The sequence below is a fragment of the Xiphophorus couchianus genome, chromosome 8 (assembly GCF_001444195.1).
Source record: "Xiphophorus couchianus chromosome 8, X_couchianus-1.0, whole genome shotgun sequence".
Taxonomy (NCBI): Eukaryota; Metazoa; Chordata; class Actinopteri; order Cyprinodontiformes; family Poeciliidae; genus Xiphophorus; species Xiphophorus couchianus.
In genome coordinates, this window is record NC_040235.1 from 1,673,449 (window position 1) to 1,692,317 (window position 18,869).

The window sequence follows — 18,869 nt, forward strand, 5'->3', positions numbered from 1 at the left end:
TGGATGGATGGAGATGACAAAGGAAGAAAAACAGCATAATGTTTGTCCCATTCTTTATACTTTTCTATAAAAATTAGTATTTAAAGGAATTTTATAAATATGAATTAATTTTAAGGAAACGCCTCAACAAAAATAAATAAAAATCAAAGTGAGGAATGTTGAACATCTTATGAAGTAATACTCTGGTATCAGGAAATCATTTTTCCATAATAATGAGCTGGTTATGTCAGATTAAATCCAAGCTTTTTCTCATTAAGCAGGTTTTTATTGTAATTTCATGTCTTTCTTCTGGTAACTTTGTGTCTAGATTATGCTAATATTATGACTTTATTCTCATAATTATCAGGAAAAAAAATCTAGTTCGTTGTAGAAAAAAAGCATAAATTGAAATATTCAGTTCAAGGTGAAAACACCGTATGGGGCCCCTGCTTCTGTCCCGCCCTGGGCCCCTGGGACGCGAACTCCGCCCCTGCGCTTTACAGTTCAGCTGACAAAAAAAAAAAAAAGTGAGCTCGCGCTTCAAAGGCACGCGGCAAAACTGCAGCTCGGTGCGAGACACGGACGATGATGAAGGAAAGATGGCCTCCAGATTTAATGTGGAAACTTGAAAGAGTGTCCGCGAGCGTCTGAGCGTGCGCGGACTTTTTTCCACGTGTGAGAGGAGCGGGGAGGAAGAGGAGGGACTGCTTCACCCTCTCTCTCTCTCTCTCTCTCTCTCTCTCTCTAACTACTTTGCATATTCCGCGTGCCTCGGCGCGGCCATATGGGAAAATGCAACTGAAGGAATTGACCGCGCGCAGGCAGGAGGAGCACGCGAGCGGAGCGGCGACACTTTGAGATCACAACAAACCCGAAAAGTTCCCAATTACGGAGACGAAGAAGAAACGAGACGCGACACGGGTTGGAGAGGACGAACCGAACCGAGCCGGGGAGGGGGGATTGACTGACTGCAGGGACCCGAGAGAACCGGAAGAAATTATTATAATATTGATTTGAAAATCAAAATAAAAATAGAGATAAAAGCGCTTCCCGCTGGAGGACCGGAGCCATGTACTGTGCCTACACCATCCCGGGGATGACAGGCAGCTCCCTCATGTACTACTACAACGGCAAAGCGGTAAGGAAAGCTTCCTCATCCCTGTCATCCCGCCTGGTTTTCCCGTCCTGGAAGGTTGGAGGAGGAGGAGGGAAGGAGGGTGGGAGAGGTAGAGGAGGTGTGAAGGTGAGGAAGAGGAGGAGGAGGAGTGCGCTTTAATTCCTCCTGCATGGGAAAAAACGCAGCGGGGAATAACGAGGGAAAACCTGCTGGGAGAATCTCTGCCACACTCCTTCACAGTTTCACTTTTTAAAATGGTTTTAAATTCATTTGCGGTAAAATACAGGAAAACGGAAAACATCCATGTTTTAGTCCGAGGTTCGTTTTTCCGTTTCTAATTTTCTCAAACGGGCGGAAAACGAAACAAAATGAGTCAAAAGCGATTTGATTGAAATTTTAACTTGTTTTCTTCTGTTTTAATATAAATAAGTTGATTATTACATTCTGTGGGTTTTACCTTTAATAATATAATATAAAACAAACTGAAATTAACGAGGAGAAATAACAAATTTAATGTAAAATAAGAAAGATTAATGAGGAGAAACATTTCATTCAGTTTATGCTTTTATTTAAATATAAATGTGTGTGTGTGTGTGTTTTCTTACCATCCAAATAGGCCCAAATCACATCCAGATTAATTAAATCCACACCATTTAACCTGATTATTTGGTTTGCATTTTTTAAAAACATGTTTAATTTAAATTTAGTTATTTTTATTTGTGGGAAGTGAAAATATTTCCCGCGGCTCTTGAAGCAGACGTGAGAAAATTGTCCTGCAGGTTTGATGATCCGTCTGACCTCCCGTGACCCCGTCTGTCTCCCGGTGACCCCCACCTGTAAAACACCAGGAAGTCGTTTAGAGACGTGGGGGCAACGGTGCCTTCAAGTCACAGGTGCACTGGGGTTTCCTACACACCCACCTGTCAGCGAAGCATCCGTCCACTGCAGGGTGGAAATAACAAAAACGAGGCCAAAGACTTTAAAACTATTTTTAAAATTGTTCTCAAAATTCAAATACATTTTTAAAAAACAAAACTTAGATTTTTAAAAAATTGTTTTTCATGTTTTTAAACCAAATTAAATCATTTCAATCTGTTTAAAATGCTGACATGTTGAGTCTGATGTGAACTCTTCTGGAAGCGATCCGGACTTCGTTTCTTCTCGTCTTTCTCGCTCCATCTTTGTGCTTCGGAGCCGGAGCGGCCCGATGCGGCGGGCCCCTGCCTGCGTGGCTCCAGCGCTTTGTTTGGCGGCTGGATGGCACATCGTGCCCGTCGGTGTTGATCCGGTGCCAAGCTGCTTTCAGGTTTCGCCCCCTCCGCCTGTTTACGCCCGCTGTCTGCTGGCAGACGGACAAACCCAGAAAACCCGCCGCTCCTCCTCGTCCCTGAAACCTTTTCTGATTTTTCGGGGGTCTTGAATAAAAAGCAGGTTGTGGTTGGAAGGCAGGGGAAGCGGAGCAAGGAGGAAAACTGGGGCAGGTTTTTTAAAAAGAGAGAAGCTGGGGGAGAAGCAGCGAGGCTCGGCGTGGAGCGAGGAGGAGGAGGAGGAGGAGGAAGAGGAGGGCCGAGGCCTCGGCTCCGAGCAGCGGCTGTCGGCTCTCTAACTTAATCTCCCGCGGCTTAATGAGGCAGCAGAACCCGGGCTAAAAACAAAAGGCCCGGCGTGGAGGCGGCCGGCGGCGGCTTTGTGATGCTAACGCAGCGTTTGAATATTCAGACGGATTTAATTAGGAGAATCCTGGAGCCGACCCGATCGGGTCGTCAGCTCCACTCAGACCCACAGAAAAAACAGCCTCTAATCCCTCATTTTACATGAAATAATTTCATAAAATTGCTTTTAAAAAGAGAATTTTTTACTCCTAATTCTGAAAACAAGAACTAATTTTCCTGCTGTAGGAAACTTCACCAAAAGATTTTTATTTTGTCTTCATTTTTATTTTTATCTGCTTTTCCTCATTAATAAATGAGTAAACAGATAATCAGTTATAAACAGATCTTTAATGTTTCTGAGTGTCGGTTCTGGTCCGACTCCTCTGGTTCCGGGCCAAACCCGAGTCGATGGCGGCGAGGTCCAGTAGGAGCGGACATCCTGTGGGCCAGGAGGCTGGAACTGGAGCACAGCATGTTATGCAATTAAAACTTTATAAATAGATGCATTGTGTGTGTGTGTAGGGGTGTGTGTGTGTGTGTGTGTGTGCGTGTGTGTGTGTGTGTGTGTGTGAGCGCATCCATTAGCTTCAGTCTCAGAAACATTTTTAAATTTTATTTCTAATGTGTTTTTTCTTCTTCATTTATTATCTAATCTGAAATCGTCGGCCTCGGCGTCATGAACACGTTTTACTCCTCTGATGCTTTTATTTTGAAGGTATCTTGGTTACAGTCAGAACCATGGTCCGTTTGCAGAAACGGTCAGAATGATAGTCTGTGGATGTCCGGGTCAATCGGGTTTCCTCTGGGTGCTTTAAGGCATCTGTGTGTGTGGGTGTGTGTGTGTGTGTGTGTGTGTGTCATCCTCCGTCTGGTCCAGTTAAAGCCTTACACATCATTCAGGCTTAAACTTAATCCCACCGCATCAGATTATCTGACACTGATGCCGCCGATGTGCACAGATACACCAAACACAGATACACACACACACAACCATATATAGACGTGTGTGTGTGTGTGTGTGTGTGTGTGTGTGTGTGTAATCAAGTTTGAATCAATCAGGTTTATTTCATTTCAGAACAAGGCAGTTCAAAGTTACATCATCAAAACTCAAGAAACTCCACAGATTAGGGTGATGGTTGGGAGGCCCTCCCACCTTAAACCAATGAGATGTTTTGGTTTTTTGACTCCAGTTGTTTTTTACCTTGAATATTAAAAGTGGGAATAATTTGAGATTCCATTAAAATAATTTACATTAGAAACATGAAACATTTTCAGCTCCTCCTTCAGTTCCTGACAGAAACAAACGATTTAAAAAATCTGATCCTGCAGGGCGTCGATAAATAACTGCAGGTTTAATTCTGGTTATTTATTGTTTGTGTTTAATGTTTGTAGAGGCAGTGAAATGTTTCTGTTTTGTTCTGATATTAGAAGAGATTTAGAGGCAGAAATAAACATTTTATTGCATTTTAAAAATAAAATGGAAAAATATGAATGTTTTCTAATCAGTTCTTAATGAATCTAAGGAAGATGAAGAATGATCATGTTTAAAATATAAATTTAATTCACTTTAAATACCTTGATGATAAAAAATACTATTAGATTTTGTCAAAGTTTTTACATTTTGGGCAAATTTTAATTATTTTAGTTATTTTTATGCAAGTTTCTGTTTTTCTTTTGACATTTTCTAACATAAAAATGTAATATTTCAGTTTTAAAAGCTGGTTTTGAAGCCATCAGGCCTTGTTTTCCTGCAGATTATAATATTTAATGTTTTTAGCTGTGGGTGAGTCAGGGCTGGAGGAGGAGGCCGAGCGCTGGCCCGGGTCCAAACCCACACCTGCCGGGTCGATGTGTGGAAACCTGCTGCCAGGAAGTGATGCAGACTTTAATCGTTCGTTCCCTGGATCGATCCCTGGATAGTTCCCTGGATAGTTCCCTGGTTCGTTCCCTGGTTCGTTCCCTGGATCGTTCCCTGGTTCGTTCCCTGGATCGTTCCCTGGTTCGTTCCCTGGTTCGTTCCCTGGTTCGTTCCCTGGTTCGTTCCCTGGATCGTTCCCTGGTTCGTTCCCTCGCTGCGTTTTCAAAGCTCGTTGTTTGTTTTTCATGTTTTTCCGTTTTGGTCTCGGATCAAAAACCCCGGACTGCGGGACAGAATTTCAATTTCATTTTTAGTTTCTCGGGTTTTCGTGACTCGGAAACTGTTGTGTGTGTGTAACCATGGCAACGCTGGACCCACACACACACAGAGGCCCTGGACTCGTTGGGCAGAACTGTCGCTCCACTTTGCTTCATAAGGATCATTTCAGCTGTTCAAATATTTCTGTGAATAATAATAATATTTTTCTTTAATCAAAAATAATTTCTTTTTTTAATTTTTGGTCGTCAGTGAAAAGAAGGCATGATGCGTGGATTATACCGATTCAATCTGAGTTTAAAGGAATAATTTGGAAGTTATTTGTTCCATAATTCGAAGGATTCCAGTTGGAAGCACTGGGAATACTGGGACAGTTTTTGGTTTTCTTCCTCACTAAAACTTTAACATCAGATACAGTTTGATTTTCTGTTGGTTTTCCCAGTTAAAATCGTTTTTCGAACCATCAGAGTGTCTTTACTACAGACCACTGTTGCGGTGTCATATTTGGTGTGTTTATTCCCAGTTGGACGGACTGGTCGGGTTGAAGCAGGCTGAATTTAGTCGCTCAGTTCCTGCAGAGGAAACGACGACGGTGGAAAAGAAAAAGGAGATTTGGGGGAAATGTGAGTTAAATCAGATGAAGGTGAATTAGCCTCTAAAGCTGCTGCACATGGAAATATTAAAACGTGCTGCATGATCGGCTCTGACTGAGCGATCTGGACTTCAGTTGATGCAGGAATCTGCAGCAGAAATGCAGATTTGGGGAATATTTGTTGCTCTGCAGCGACCAGCTGCTGAATGAGGCTCTTTGTAACGGAGGCCGATCCGTTTTACTCGGTTTTAAGCCCTTGACTTCAGAGTGCAAGGTCACAGCTGCCAAAACACTGACCATGCACGTCACACACACACGCACACACACTCCTGGACACTGTGTGTGTCCCATATGGGAAGGTGGGCCGCAGAATCCATCTGCATTCCTGGGATAGCTGGGAATCTCCATGGCGACCTGCGAGGAGCAGGTCCAACTGCGGGCGCACGGCCGGACCGGCGCCGAGCGATGTTCCTGGAACACGCCCTCTCTGGTGGCCATGTTGGAAATGTGCAGACTTGGCAGCGGTGAGTCCGATCTGCTGATCGCCGTGGCGACGGGCGGATTAGGAAGCAATGCCCAGAGCCTCGTGTTCGATCGTTTCTCTGCTAACAGAAAATATTTTATTACTTTGATTTGTTTCAAAACAACAAATTTCACTGAAGTTAATCAGATAAAATAATTGTTGCTTTTCTGTTTTAATCAAAGTATTGAAATCATTTAGATTTAAGGTCATTTTTTAATTTCAGCAGCTTGGGGCTGGAGGTGATGAGTCTGCTGGAGATGAGGGTGATGGTGCAGAGGCCATCCACCCTCTGAGACTTTGAGTCATGAAGAATCGATTCAGATCAGTTCAGATCAATTCAGATCAGTTCAGATCAGTTCAGTTCAGTTCAGTTCAGATCAGTTCAGATCGCTGTGACATCAGTAACGATCAGCTGGAATCATGTGATCACGGTACGATTACTGATATTTACATCATGAGATCAACCAGTTTGATTTTAAAAGTTTTCATCACAATATCAGACACAAATTTCAAAACCGTCAAATCCTAAAACCAATCAGATGATAATCATCTGATATTTAATTTCTATTGATTATCAAGGCGTTTATGAACGATTATCTATGTGCTGTTTTATCATAAAAACTGTAGTTTCTGGGTTTTTTTAGCTTTTTGAGCTCCTTGTCTCACTTCCTGCCAGATTCAAACTGACTGGTTGAATAAAAACTGTGTCAATCTAAACCTGCCTGGGTGAGAATAATCTGAACTGCAGATTTTTAGTCTTAATCTGCGGTTCAGAGCTGAAACAAAACCAGTACAAACCTGATTGGTGCGTCTCTTCAGGTGCTAAAATAAAACGTAAACTGATGAAACCAGTTGGTTTTCACCTTTATTGTTTTATGGTAATAGTAATGGTTTGTATCGGTGATAGATTTGTGGATTATGGATTATTTCTGCTGGTTTTGGATCTTTTTGCTGCTTCAGTTTGATAAAAACCTTCAGTTTGATAAAAACCTTCCCAGCTGCTCGTCACTCCGATGCTTTTCCTTCCTCCGGGTTCCTGAAGACGGTCGGCGTTTGGTTTCTGCTGCTGCCGTTTCCCCGTTAGCCACGTTGGCTGGAAACACCCCTCTGTGTGTGTGTGTGTGTGTGTGTGTGTGTGTGTGTGTGTTTTGGACCTAAAGCCCGTTCTCACATGTGCTGAGCTCGGGCTTCACAGCAGAAACACGAGCTTAAGTAAGTTAAGGTTTTTGGCCGGAGATGAAAGCAGAGCTGTGTGTGTTTCTGTGTGGAAGACACCATTTTAAACACTCCGCTTCACAGCGCTCCACTTTCCTACACACACACACACACACCCCACACACACACACACAAGCCTCCCAGTCTGCATTATCGCAGTGGAAAATGGGGCTGTTGTCGTTTTGTTTAGGGCGTGTGTGTGTGTGTGTTTAGTGGGTCAGTCATGCTGTTAGCGAGGCAGCATGGACTCGCTGATAAACACCAGACAGCTGTCACACTTTAAACAACAAGAGAAGCAAACTGCTAACCCAGAGCCGCTCAGCACCGGCCCAGGAACTGACCCGCCAGCGGGCTTTGGGCCTCTGATGATGGCGGCCATTAAAACGCCGCCTTCAGGTGTTTAATGTCACCTGGTGGAGATTTTAACTGAACACGGTTTTAATGCTGCTGAGGCCGAAACCTCGCGTTTCTCTGCTGATGGAGACAATGACTGAAATTATTCTGAGATTAAAGTCTAATTTTTTAGATTAATCTCACAGTTCTTTGATGTTTTAGTCAGAATTTTAAGGTTAGTCAAAAAAAATCTCAAGATTCAAGTCAGAAAATTCTGAAATTAAACTTTTTGCTTTAATCTCCATTTTCTCCTGAATCGCTTCCATCTTATTTATTTTTAACACCTCAAATAAAATTTAGAGCAAAACTGTTTATTCCTTGAACATATTTCTCCATCTGTTAGTAAATTTACACAAATCTGTTAAACTAAAGTACAAAATATGATTTAAAATGTAAAAAGAATAGTAAAACATTGATAACTATAATTATTTATTATTTGAGCCATGGATATTACTTATTGTAGAACGTTTTATATTAAAACCAGTTTTTTTTCCTCTAATGCTGGTTGATGCAAATTCCACACATACCAAATGGAAGCACTTTGCTGACATCTAGTGGTCAAAGTTATGAGCGTAGCTACTCTAATTTGCATGTTGATTATATTTTGAACATTAAAGTGAAGGACTTGGAGCTGCTGAAACATTTGGATCCCATCTGAACTCAGAACCTCCATGTTTGATGAGCAGCGTGAAGCAGAGCCGCCATGTTGGGAGACGACGAAACCCTGAGCACGAAAGTAAAAGCGAGCAGAGTGAAATCCGTTTCTTCTCCTCTCGTCCGTCTCTATCTCCCCATCTCAGAAAACCCAAAACATGCGGCCGGGCGAAGCGCGTCCTGCAGCGCCGCATTGATGTTGCGGTGATAGATGCGTCCATATGGTCGGCGTTAGCGCTGTACCTGATCGCAAAGAGAAAGAAGGAGGAGAATCAAAGACAACAAAGAGAAATAAAGAACGACATAAAGAAAGAACAAACAGAGAAGGATCCTGCAGCGCTGCAGTAATCAGCTCTTTGATCTGACTCCTTTATTATTCCAGCGTGGGCCAAATAATGCAGTCCTGATTGTATTGCTGGCAACCAGCGCGCGTCCATATGTTGGCTATTAGAGGCTCTCACTGTCTTCACGCTGCTGCTTCTTCTTCTGTGGTGCTTCGTCAGGGGTCACAGGGCTCATTCCTCCACGCTTATCTGCTTTCATTTGCTGCTCAGATTGCATGTGCATAAACAAAGAGCTGAGGAAAGTGTTAAAAATCATCCTAGAAAAACACAGACTAGAAGTGCACCGATTGCAGTTTTCAGTCGATCACCAATCATTTAAAAGACTGATCTGCTGATACTGATTTTTATTTTTGTCTGAAAAGTTGCTAAGTTTACAACATTCTGCAAAAGACTTTCTGATTTTCACAGCTTCGTGTTGGTAGATAAATATCAACCGATGGCTGATGCTAGTTAACAAAATAATAATAATTTTATTTATTGGAGAAAAATCTTCCAATCCAACCTGAGTTTATGTGAGAAGGTATTGACACCCTGAACCTGGTCGCTGGTTGCTTCAGCAGGCCGACCGGGGTTCATGATACGGACAGTTTGGGCCGATATCAATATTAAAACCCATATCCAACCTTTATCAATATTAAGTTTTTCTTAAATAATATTGATTTTGAGAAAAAAAACAGAAACAAAATGGACATAAATCAGTGGTAGTTGTTATTGTGTCTTGTCTCTATGCTGTAACTGCGAAGTAATTTCCCTGCTGGGATGAATAAAGTACTTCTATTCTATTCTATTCTATTCTATTCTATTCTAAATATTGGTTGTTAATTAATATCCTCCGATACTGATATTAGTGCAGATATATCGTGTATTTCTAATAATTAGTAGTAATGAGTCTTTAACAATTTAACTGAGTTACATTTTGGGTTTTCTAGCTGCTACATCATGAGTTAGGTCCAGACTTTGACTAGGCCTCTTCCAAACCTTCATGGTCTCTACGTAGAACCAGAATCCAGAATGGATGGATGTTTTGCTTTTCAGATCTTTACTTCATGCCGTCAGCTGGGTTCTGTAAGGCATTTATTTTGTGAAACTGACCTTTAATTTAAATTCTCTGAGTTCAGATGGAAAAGAGAGAATTATCAGTTTTTTGTGTTTCATGTCGGTGCATCACTAAAAATGGCCGCCCTTAAATGTTGACAAGGTTTGTCTCCGTATGACTTCTTGCTTTAACTCAACTTGATTTTGTGTTTTATTGGTTTGTTTGCAGTAAACAGTGATTTTCATGTGTAGTTTTTATGCTCTCTATATTGATTTATTAGTGAATTCATGGTGTTTTCTCACCATTTTAAACATAAATTTATGTTTTTCAATCAACTCAAGTTTTATTCTACTAACTTTCTTCATATATTCACGAACTTTGACTGGAAATTACATAAAATTAACCAGTAGATGCTAAAGCATTAGCATCAAAGTGCAACATGTTTTATCTTAAATATTTTTTTTTTTATGTTATGATTTTTTTTTTGCCACGTTGTAGAAAAATTGCATTTAAAACATGAAGCTACTGGGAATAGTGCGTTGTAACTTTTGTTTGCATTTTGTCGACCAATGTTAAAGAAAAAAGCAAAAATTTGACATTTTTATTGAATAAATTTGGATTTTGGTAAAAGAAGTCAGAAAAATTCACTGTTTTTGGAGTTAAATTACACTGAACAGTAGAAAAAGTGACGTTTTAAACTGAAAATTTAATCTGAATCGACTTGAACTGTTTTCATGTTGTTGTTTTTACATAATTAAAGTTTACGCTTCATGAGTTTCTTAAAGATTTTCACCCAAAATGTCCCTTCAGGCTGATGATGTCACTCTGTAGATTATAAAAGTTTTGGATTAAACTACAGTTTCATCTCCACATGTTTGACTGACGAACAAAACTAACCTGCACTGAAAAACCTCAAACACTTGAGTTCAGTAGAGTTTTTTTTCTGAAGATCGTGCATGAAAGTGTTTAGTTTAAAATGAATCTCTGTATTCAGCAGATTTGCGACCAAATAATCTGCCAGTGGAAATATTATTTTTTCCATCAATATCAAGAAATTATTATCTTAAAACAAGCTACAATTTCTTGCTAAAAACTTACTTGTAAGTTAGTTTGTCAAGCGTTCCAAGACATTTGTACCTCAAACTAAGACTTTGTGAAAAATTATGAACTTGTTTATTATTTCTGTTTTTATTGCCAATTTTTGGCAGGGTCAGTCCTCCGTATCGTGAAATAGTTTCTAAAAAACAAGCTAATTTACTGCAGGTAAAGCTGAAGGGTTCTGTGAAGCTGGTTGGGGGGAATTCCCCTGGCCTCAGACTCTGACTCAGAACGACGCGGAGCGTCTTCAAAGATGATAGCAGGAAAGTCCAGATGATGATTTTACTGTTTGTTCTCATGAAGACGAACAGGATGAGTCTGGTGGAAACAGAACCGCGGGGCTGTGACTCAGACTTTTAATCTTCATTAACATCTCAGTGGACCAGGGGAACCAACCGGCTGCGATCGGAATCAGATGTTGGGTTTCAGGTGATTTAATCTGCCGTCAGGAACGTCACGCGGCTCCTCCGCTCATCCACTGCTGATGCTTTCGCCCAAAAAGTCGCTACGTAAATTTCCTGCTTGTTGGGTTTGAACCGGGATCAGACAGAAGTGAAGAGCTGGACTGAGTTAAAACTTCTAGGACAGATGATAAAAGGACATCTGGAAGTCTCTTTGTGTCTGTCTTGTCTATTTTTAGACAAACAGGCGAATATTCTCTCTAAAACGCATTTAAAAGCAAAGGAAACCCGTTAATTTGAAATGAAATTCAGCTGCGATTCCAGGGATCTGACTCCATCAAAACCTTTCATAGTATGAAAACATCCGGTGATGTAACGCCGGCGTAATGGCTGCGCAGCAGGAGGGGGTCAGAGGTTAAGATCCTCACAAACCCAGGATGACGGAGATGAAGGATTAAGTGTGGTTTTATGTGGCTGTGCTGCTGATTTTACTGGAAAGTCATAAAAATGAGCGAAATGAAAAATATCCAAAGGAAAAATTATTTTAAATGTTTTTCAGGCTCTAAAGTTTTAATTCTGCTTCTTCAGTGGCGAGTAAAAGGGCGACTCAGCAGGAAATGTGAAGGTTAAAGCTACTGAAGAGGGAACGTATGGAGGACTGGTACTGCCAAAATTACTAAAAAGTACATAAATAAATAAATGTCTTGTTAAAGTAATGTGACAAATAGTAACTTTCTTAACTTATTTGGTTATCCAATGTGACCTAAAGTTTATTTTTTATTTTCACCAGTACTTTCACAATATCTTTTATTTTTCATTTTATTTCCAATTTTATTGGTTTATTGGTTTGATTTAAACTGCAGAAGTATTCACTCCCTTTAAACGGTTTGGTCACAGCCGCACACTTCAGCACATTTTCCTTTGTAACCAACTACCTTCAAATGTCTGGAAACCAGCACCAGAACACACCAATGTCTGGAAACCAGCACCAGAACACACCGTACAGACCCTGAAACATGGTGTCGGCAGCATCATGCTACGGGGAAGCAGGTCTGATTTGATCCAAAGATCTAAATCCAGGAGAATCCTGGAAGAAAACCTGAGACTGTTCACCTTCCAGCAGGAGAACAAGGCCAAATGTACAGCCAGAGGTGACTACTTTGACTAGATGGCCTAGTCAAAGTCCAGATCAAATCCAAATGGGAGTCTGTGTGTAAGACGTGAACACTGATGTTCACAGATATCTCTGAACAATATATTGCAAATATATTGTCAATATCCATATTCCAGTAACTGCTGCTAACAGAGCTAGCATTTTTCATGCTAATGTAACATTTAGCTAATTGGACAGAATTTCAGTGTAGCATATGCTCACACTGGACACTAATTACATTGCCTAAAGGGTTAAAGGTCACAGAGTGATGGAAACACAGAGGAAGAGAGAAAAGACAGATTTCACAGCTGATATTCCGATATTTACTGGTAATATTGCGATATTTTCTCATATTGTGTTCAGATGATCTTCATCTAGTCTGATGGAGTTTGATTTGTTTTGTAAAGACTCAAACGTCATTTCCTAGATGCTCACAGTCGGTGCCGACAGTGTGCTGAAAACAGAAGCACGCCACACTTTTCAGATTTATTTTGGGGGGAAAATGTTGAAACCTTTTATTATGCAGTTTGTTGGTTTATCAGACTGAAATCCAGATGAAGAAACCTGATGTTTGTGGTTTATTGTGAGAAAATGTGGAAAAGTTTAAGCGGTGTGAAAACTTTAAAACAGATTATCGTAGCGTTTCATTCACCTGATGAACTAAAGGGTCTAATTTACTCTATTTTCTGGGGTTCAGGTTGACCTCTGACCTGAAGCAGCAGGTCACAGGTCGCCCTCCGTCGGCCATCTTAGCGTTGGGATCGAGGTTCGGCTCTGCCCGCCTGTCTGCTCCGAGCTTCAATAATTAACATGCAGCGGCGGCCATCTTAGCTTTTTTGGCACGGGGTTCTTTTGATGCCAGCTGGTGCGTTGCCTTGGCAACGGAGTTGCCCGGCGACACGGTTGTAGCGCTCCCAAACTTTCTCAGAGGAATCTGTGGCGGCCATCTTAGAGGAGGAGACGTTTGGTTTGTTTACCGCTGCCGTTCTCGCCCTGACAGAGCAGACGTCTGATTGGCTGAGCGCCATGCAGCGGGCGATCTGATTGGCTGTCAGGCAGGATGGGCTGTCTGTATTTAGATACTTTTTGTTTGTTTTGAATTTTCTGGGTTTAAAACTGAAAATATATATTTTCTTTGTTCATTTAGGTTAGTTTAATAAAACATTAAGTAAAAACATAAAAACTAACTAAAGTTTTTTAAAAATGTGACAAACTGACTCAATGAGGGATTTTCTGTTGTTTCCAGATGTTTGTTACTGTCAGTGCTTCAAGGTGTTTTAATTAATTTAGTTTATTTAAAATGAGACTTCAGTCCTTATTGACCAGAATCAGAAAAACAGATTCTGAACGCCAGGAGCAGGGAATTATGGGTAAAATGTCTGGATTTGTTTATTCTTTACATTGGAAATGGAATCAGATTTTTTATTTTGCTATAAAGACGACGGATGGATGATCCACATGAACCCATCATGAGGTTCCACATCAACTGGAAACCAGTTTAAACTGGGCTGCCTGTGAGACGGCAGGTGTGTGTGTGTGTGTGTGTGTGTGTGTGTGTGTGTGTGTGTGTAGATTTGTTAATTACTTCATCATTGATTATTTATAAAACAACTTAATGAGCTGTCAGGCGGCCAAATGGCTGCAGACCAACAACCAGTCACCACTGGAGAGGAAGAGGAGAAGGAAGAAGAGGAGTCTTTCTTTTTGTCATCCATCACTCCTCCCTTTGAGCCTTCCTTCCTTCCTTCCTTCCTTCTTTCCTTTCTTCCTCCAATCCTTTGTCTTTTCTTTGTCTCTCTTTTCCTTTCTTCTTTCCTTTTTCCGTTACTCCCTCCTTCCTTCCATTTTTTCATCCTTCCTTCCATCCATCCTTTTTTCATCCCTCCTTCCTTCCTTCTTGCTGTTTCATCCTTTAAACCATCTGAAGTGTTTCTCTCTCTCTCCCTGCGTTGGTCGGTCGAGGCCGTCCTCTCGCTAACGACGGCTGGCAGTCGGCAGCATGTGGCAGTAATTAAATCAAAGGAAGCCGCTGAAAGAGAGACGGTGGGGGAGAAAGAGAAGAAGAAGAAGGAGGAAAAAAAGCGTTTGCATGTCGGCTTCGCCAGGAAAAAAAAAAAATCCTGGCAGTTAAAAGAAAAACGGGCGGCTAATAAAAACGATCGTGGAGGAAACTCGTAAAGAGCCGTCACCTGTGGAGAAGTGTTTTTGTTCTCCGGCCTGGAAAACCTACGTGCTCACACACACGCACACACACACACACGCCGTTAATCTGAGTGTGTGTGCCGAGAGTCGCTGCTGCTGCTGCGATCAGCTCTAGAAACACGGAGTAAATGTTTGTTGTTGTTAAAGAAATGGAGAATAAACAGCAGAGAACAGCAGTGGACCTTTCTCTGGTTTCAGCTAATCCAGATGATTTGACTTTTCTACAGGTTTCAGGATGTACGCATATCGATAAAAAGTTTAAATTTATATAAATATGTATTTAGTCATGGCAGGACTAATTCATATGTTGTATATAATTTTTTTAATATAAAACTTTTCTGTCAGGAAAATGTTTGAGTTGCTTTCTTTGTGTTCTGTGGCTTCAGGTGGTTGAGGCTATCGCTAACTAGCTACTAATAGCTAGGTTGCTAGCTAGGTTCAGGTCCAGGTTTAGCTACCATGAGCTAAGCACAAATTTATTTCCAGTTAGCCGCAGGCTAACTTCTGCTGCCAAACCATACGGTGCTACGAGCATTCGGGGCAAACTGCTAGCTAGCTAGCTTTATCCAAAATTACTTTGAATTTATTTTAAATCTCTATTCTGTTGGAAACTCAGATAATGTTGCATGCATTTTGTACAAAAATCTAGCCAGTTAGCTAACTTTCTTGTCTCTTCAGTTAAATGCAATGATGTTTGTCTTCCCATTGATTAACTTCTGTTGCCAATCCAGACGATGCTAGGAGCATTCTGTGCAAAAAGCTAGCTAGCTAGCTTTATCAGAAACGGCTTTGGGTTTATTTTAAATGTTACGGACACAGAAAAAAAGGATCAGAGAAAATAGAAAGGAAGAGAGGTGGGATAGAAAGTTTAAAGGGAAAGAAGGAGACAAGAATAGAGAAGAGAAGGAAGAATAAAGAGAAGAAAACTAAAATGTGTTTCTACACCAGCAGAAAGAGAAAAACGTCGGAGGAACCAGAGCAGCAGCAATAACAACGTTACTGAAAAGTCCTGATTAATACAAGATGCACTTTGTGGAAATGTTGATTAAATCTGTTAAAGATTCAGAGGACGGAATTTATGAAGGTGGCCTGAAGTAAGCTGGTCTGTGTGGCGGTTCTGTCTGGTTCTGCCGGGTTCTGTCTGGTTCTGCCGGGTTCAGTCTGGTTCTTCCGGGTTCTGCCGGGTTCTGTCTGGTTCAGTCGGGTTCTGCCGGGTTCTGTCTGGTTCTGCCGGGTTCAGTCTGGTTCTTCCGGGTTCTGTCGGGTTCTGCCGGGTTCTGTCTGGTTCAGTCGGGTTCTGCCGGGTTCAGTCTGGTTCTTCCGGGTTCTGCCGGGTTCTGTCTGGTTCAGTCGGGTTCTGCCGGGTCCAGTCTGGTTCTGTCGGGTTCAGTCGGGTTCTGTCGGGTCCTCTGGTCTCAGTGATCAGCAGCTCTCAGCAGTGGATCTCTGAAAGGAAGCGGGTCCGTATCGTCTCTGGCGGCGGCTGCAGAGCTCTGGAGGCTCTTTGTGCTGCGAGGGGCTTTTCTCCCCTGAATGTTTCCATGAAGCCATTTTGTTTCCCATCATGGAATCCAGGCTGCCCAGTTTCCTGCCTGCACAGAAATCAAAGATTCTGCTTTTATGAAACTTTAGATCAAGAATGAATTGGACTCAAATTCAGAGCCTTATATGTTGTTTTGTTGGAGCCACAAACCTTAAGTGTGTTTTATAAAATGTGGGGTTTTATGAAATAGACCAATAGAGTTCTGCTTTATTGTAGAGTAGTAGGAAAATGATGCCTGGTTTTAACATTTCTTACTAAATGAAACTGCAGTCGATGGAACCAGCTTTCAATCAAATCACTAACTTAGCGTGCGAACAGGCTATTTGTTTCTCTCAGATGTGATGGAGCAGCTCTGGAACTTTAACTCATGCCACAGATTCTCACCTGGGCTTTAACTAGGCCATTCTCTCTCTCTCAGAATCTGCTCTGATCTAATCAGGAGTATTGGACATTTCCCGGTGGGCCGGTCCAACGTTCACAGCACAGTGCAGCATTTTAGAGGTTCAGAGGGTAGAGTAGTCGTCTTGTAATCAGAAGGTTGTTGGTTAGATTCCAGCTTCCTTCTGACTATGTGCCTCTGAGCAACGCACCGAATAATAGGTCTCCTAGTGAACGTTATGGACTGTGGCTCTAGTTTAAGGTCAGATCAAATGGAAAAGCACTTTAAAAGTTCAGTCCATTTATCCTAACATCTCCTTCCTGCTGGGTTTAGGTCTTTCCATCCACCCTGCATGATGCTGCCACCACCGTGTTTCTTTGTGTGTTCTGGGTTGCAGGTCTCCGAGGCCTTCAGAGTGGAAATCAAACACTCTTATGTCTGATAATCACGTGACCAGCTGGCTGAACTGGATTTCATTTACTTTAAGGAGCCTGAATCTCCTGAGAGAAACGGAAGTTGAAATCACAACAGATGCAGTTTACATGCAGAATGAAAACTAGAGGCTGAAGGCTGTGGAGCGGTTCTCAGCGCTAACAGATATAGCACTTCTGGAGACACACACAATCCTCCAGCTAATTCAGAGTAATTAGTGGTCAATTAAAGAGCTGTGACATCACTGGCTGTCTGATGCTTTGATCTGGTGGCTCCTGGCAGGACCAGACGCCATCTTGAATCCATTTACAGGCCGCAGTGTAAACATGGCACACAACCGGACGCTCTGCTGCTTCTTCTGCTGCTTTTATGTCTCTTTGCTTCTGGACTTTCCTTTTTTCTGGTTTGTTTTTGCTCCTTTAATCCAGTTTTTGTTTTTAATTTTGACATCTGGTGAAATGTCTCCAACATTTGCTCTCATTTAGTTTTTATTCTCAGTTATTTGGGCTCATTTTTCCCTCGTTTCATGGCTGAAAGTGAATCATACAAATTCTGGTTGTTTGTAGCCTTTGAGTTGCTGTTCTGACGGTTTGTGTCCATTATGGGAACGTTTTGTCTCCAACTTTCAGGAACGATGAAATCTATTTACACTCTGCTGAGAGGAAATGTGGTTTTATGAGTCCCAGTAGTTTAGAGCTATTTTCACTGGATGAGATGTCCTTCTATCTCATGAATCATAAAGTAACTGGTTTAAACTAACCAAACTTGGTTGTTTTTTAGCTATTTATTCATAAAAATACTTAACAACTGAGAAAATAAACAGATTCTGAATTTTCTTTGCTGGTACAGAATGGAGCGGCTTCGTTTATTCGATCTTTATCGGCAGCAACAACAACAACATTTTGACCCGTACCGATATCAATATTGCAGTTTGGCTGATAACCGATATTTATTGGTATTATATACTTATGTCTTCTTATCTTTTCTACATCCTGAAAAAACAACATGCAATATTTGGTTTCATGTCAGGATTTAATTCTTGGGCAAGCCTTCTTTTATGCAATATTAGAAATATATTAAAGAGACAAACAATTCAGCTCCTCCTTATTGCCTATAATACAGTAACAGATCTCCTTTAGTGAATGTTTGATCATTTGTAACAAATTGAAACACTGACTGCATCTTCCTTCTTTATGAAATGTAAATAAAAATGGAGTCAGATTTTAGTGATTGGAGGATTCCTGAGTCTTTTCTCCCGCTAGCGCTAGGCTAGCTAGTGTTTGTTCTGGTTGTATTTACCCAGAATGCCCTGCGCTGTAGTCCACTTCCTGCTTTTGGAGCGCTCTCTGGTCCGCTTGGCGTTCACATTCAAATCACTACAACCGAACCCAGATCGAGGTTTGTAGGACTACAGTTTGCTTCTTTTGATCTGTCTCACACTGAACCGGACTGAACCGGACTGAACCGGACTGTCCGGCTCACGCTGAACCGGACTGAACCGGACTGTCTGGCTTACACTGAACCGGACAGTCCGGTCTCTGGTTCTTAACGCTCAGCGTTTTTTCTGCCGTTGTTTTAAAGTGAAAACAACCAGGCTACTTTTCATCCGGTTCTGTTTAACTAGAAGCTTCAACAGTTTTTCTCCATCAGAGTCCAGTTCCTAAACGTCTCACACCGACTGGTGTCACACGTTCTGTGTGTTTCTTTGTCCGGACCCCTGGTGTTTTCTGTCTGAGTGACTCGACCCCCCCTTCAGTCACAGGTGCAACGCGCTCGAACACACACACATGCTGAGTCCACTTGTCTTCACGTAGGGGGCTCTAATCAAGCCTCAGGAAGCCGGAGCTCCACAGGGAGCTGTGTGTGTGAGTGTGTGTCGCAAAGTGAGCTGAGGAATGCGTCGGTCCATGAAACTCTCTGTGAGTGTGTGAAGGCGCTGCATGTTTTCAATTACACCCAAGTATTTTTGCAGATGTGAGTGTATTTGCTCTCTTTGTGCCCCGTTTCTCTCCGTCTGTCTGG

At 41.7% G+C, this 18,869-nt stretch overlaps 1 protein-coding gene across 9 annotated transcripts in view; it reads left to right on the forward strand.

The window, feature by feature from the left end:
* tcf4 (transcription factor 4) overlaps positions 1-18,869 on the forward strand; it is a 176,311-nt gene that overhangs the window by 117,036 nt on the left and 40,406 nt on the right. Inside the window, exon 1 of one of the 9 annotated variants that reach the window (XM_028024565.1) lies at positions 735-1,117. The exons of 7 other annotated variants lie outside the window; for them this stretch is intronic. In XM_028024565.1, the coding sequence (XP_027880366.1) occupies positions 1,049-1,117 (69 nt within the window). In that variant the 5' untranslated portion in view covers positions 735-1,048. Of the gene's footprint in view, positions 1-734; positions 1,118-18,869 lie in introns of those variants that run through there. One more of the 9 variants, XM_028024566.1, reaches the window with a different exon arrangement.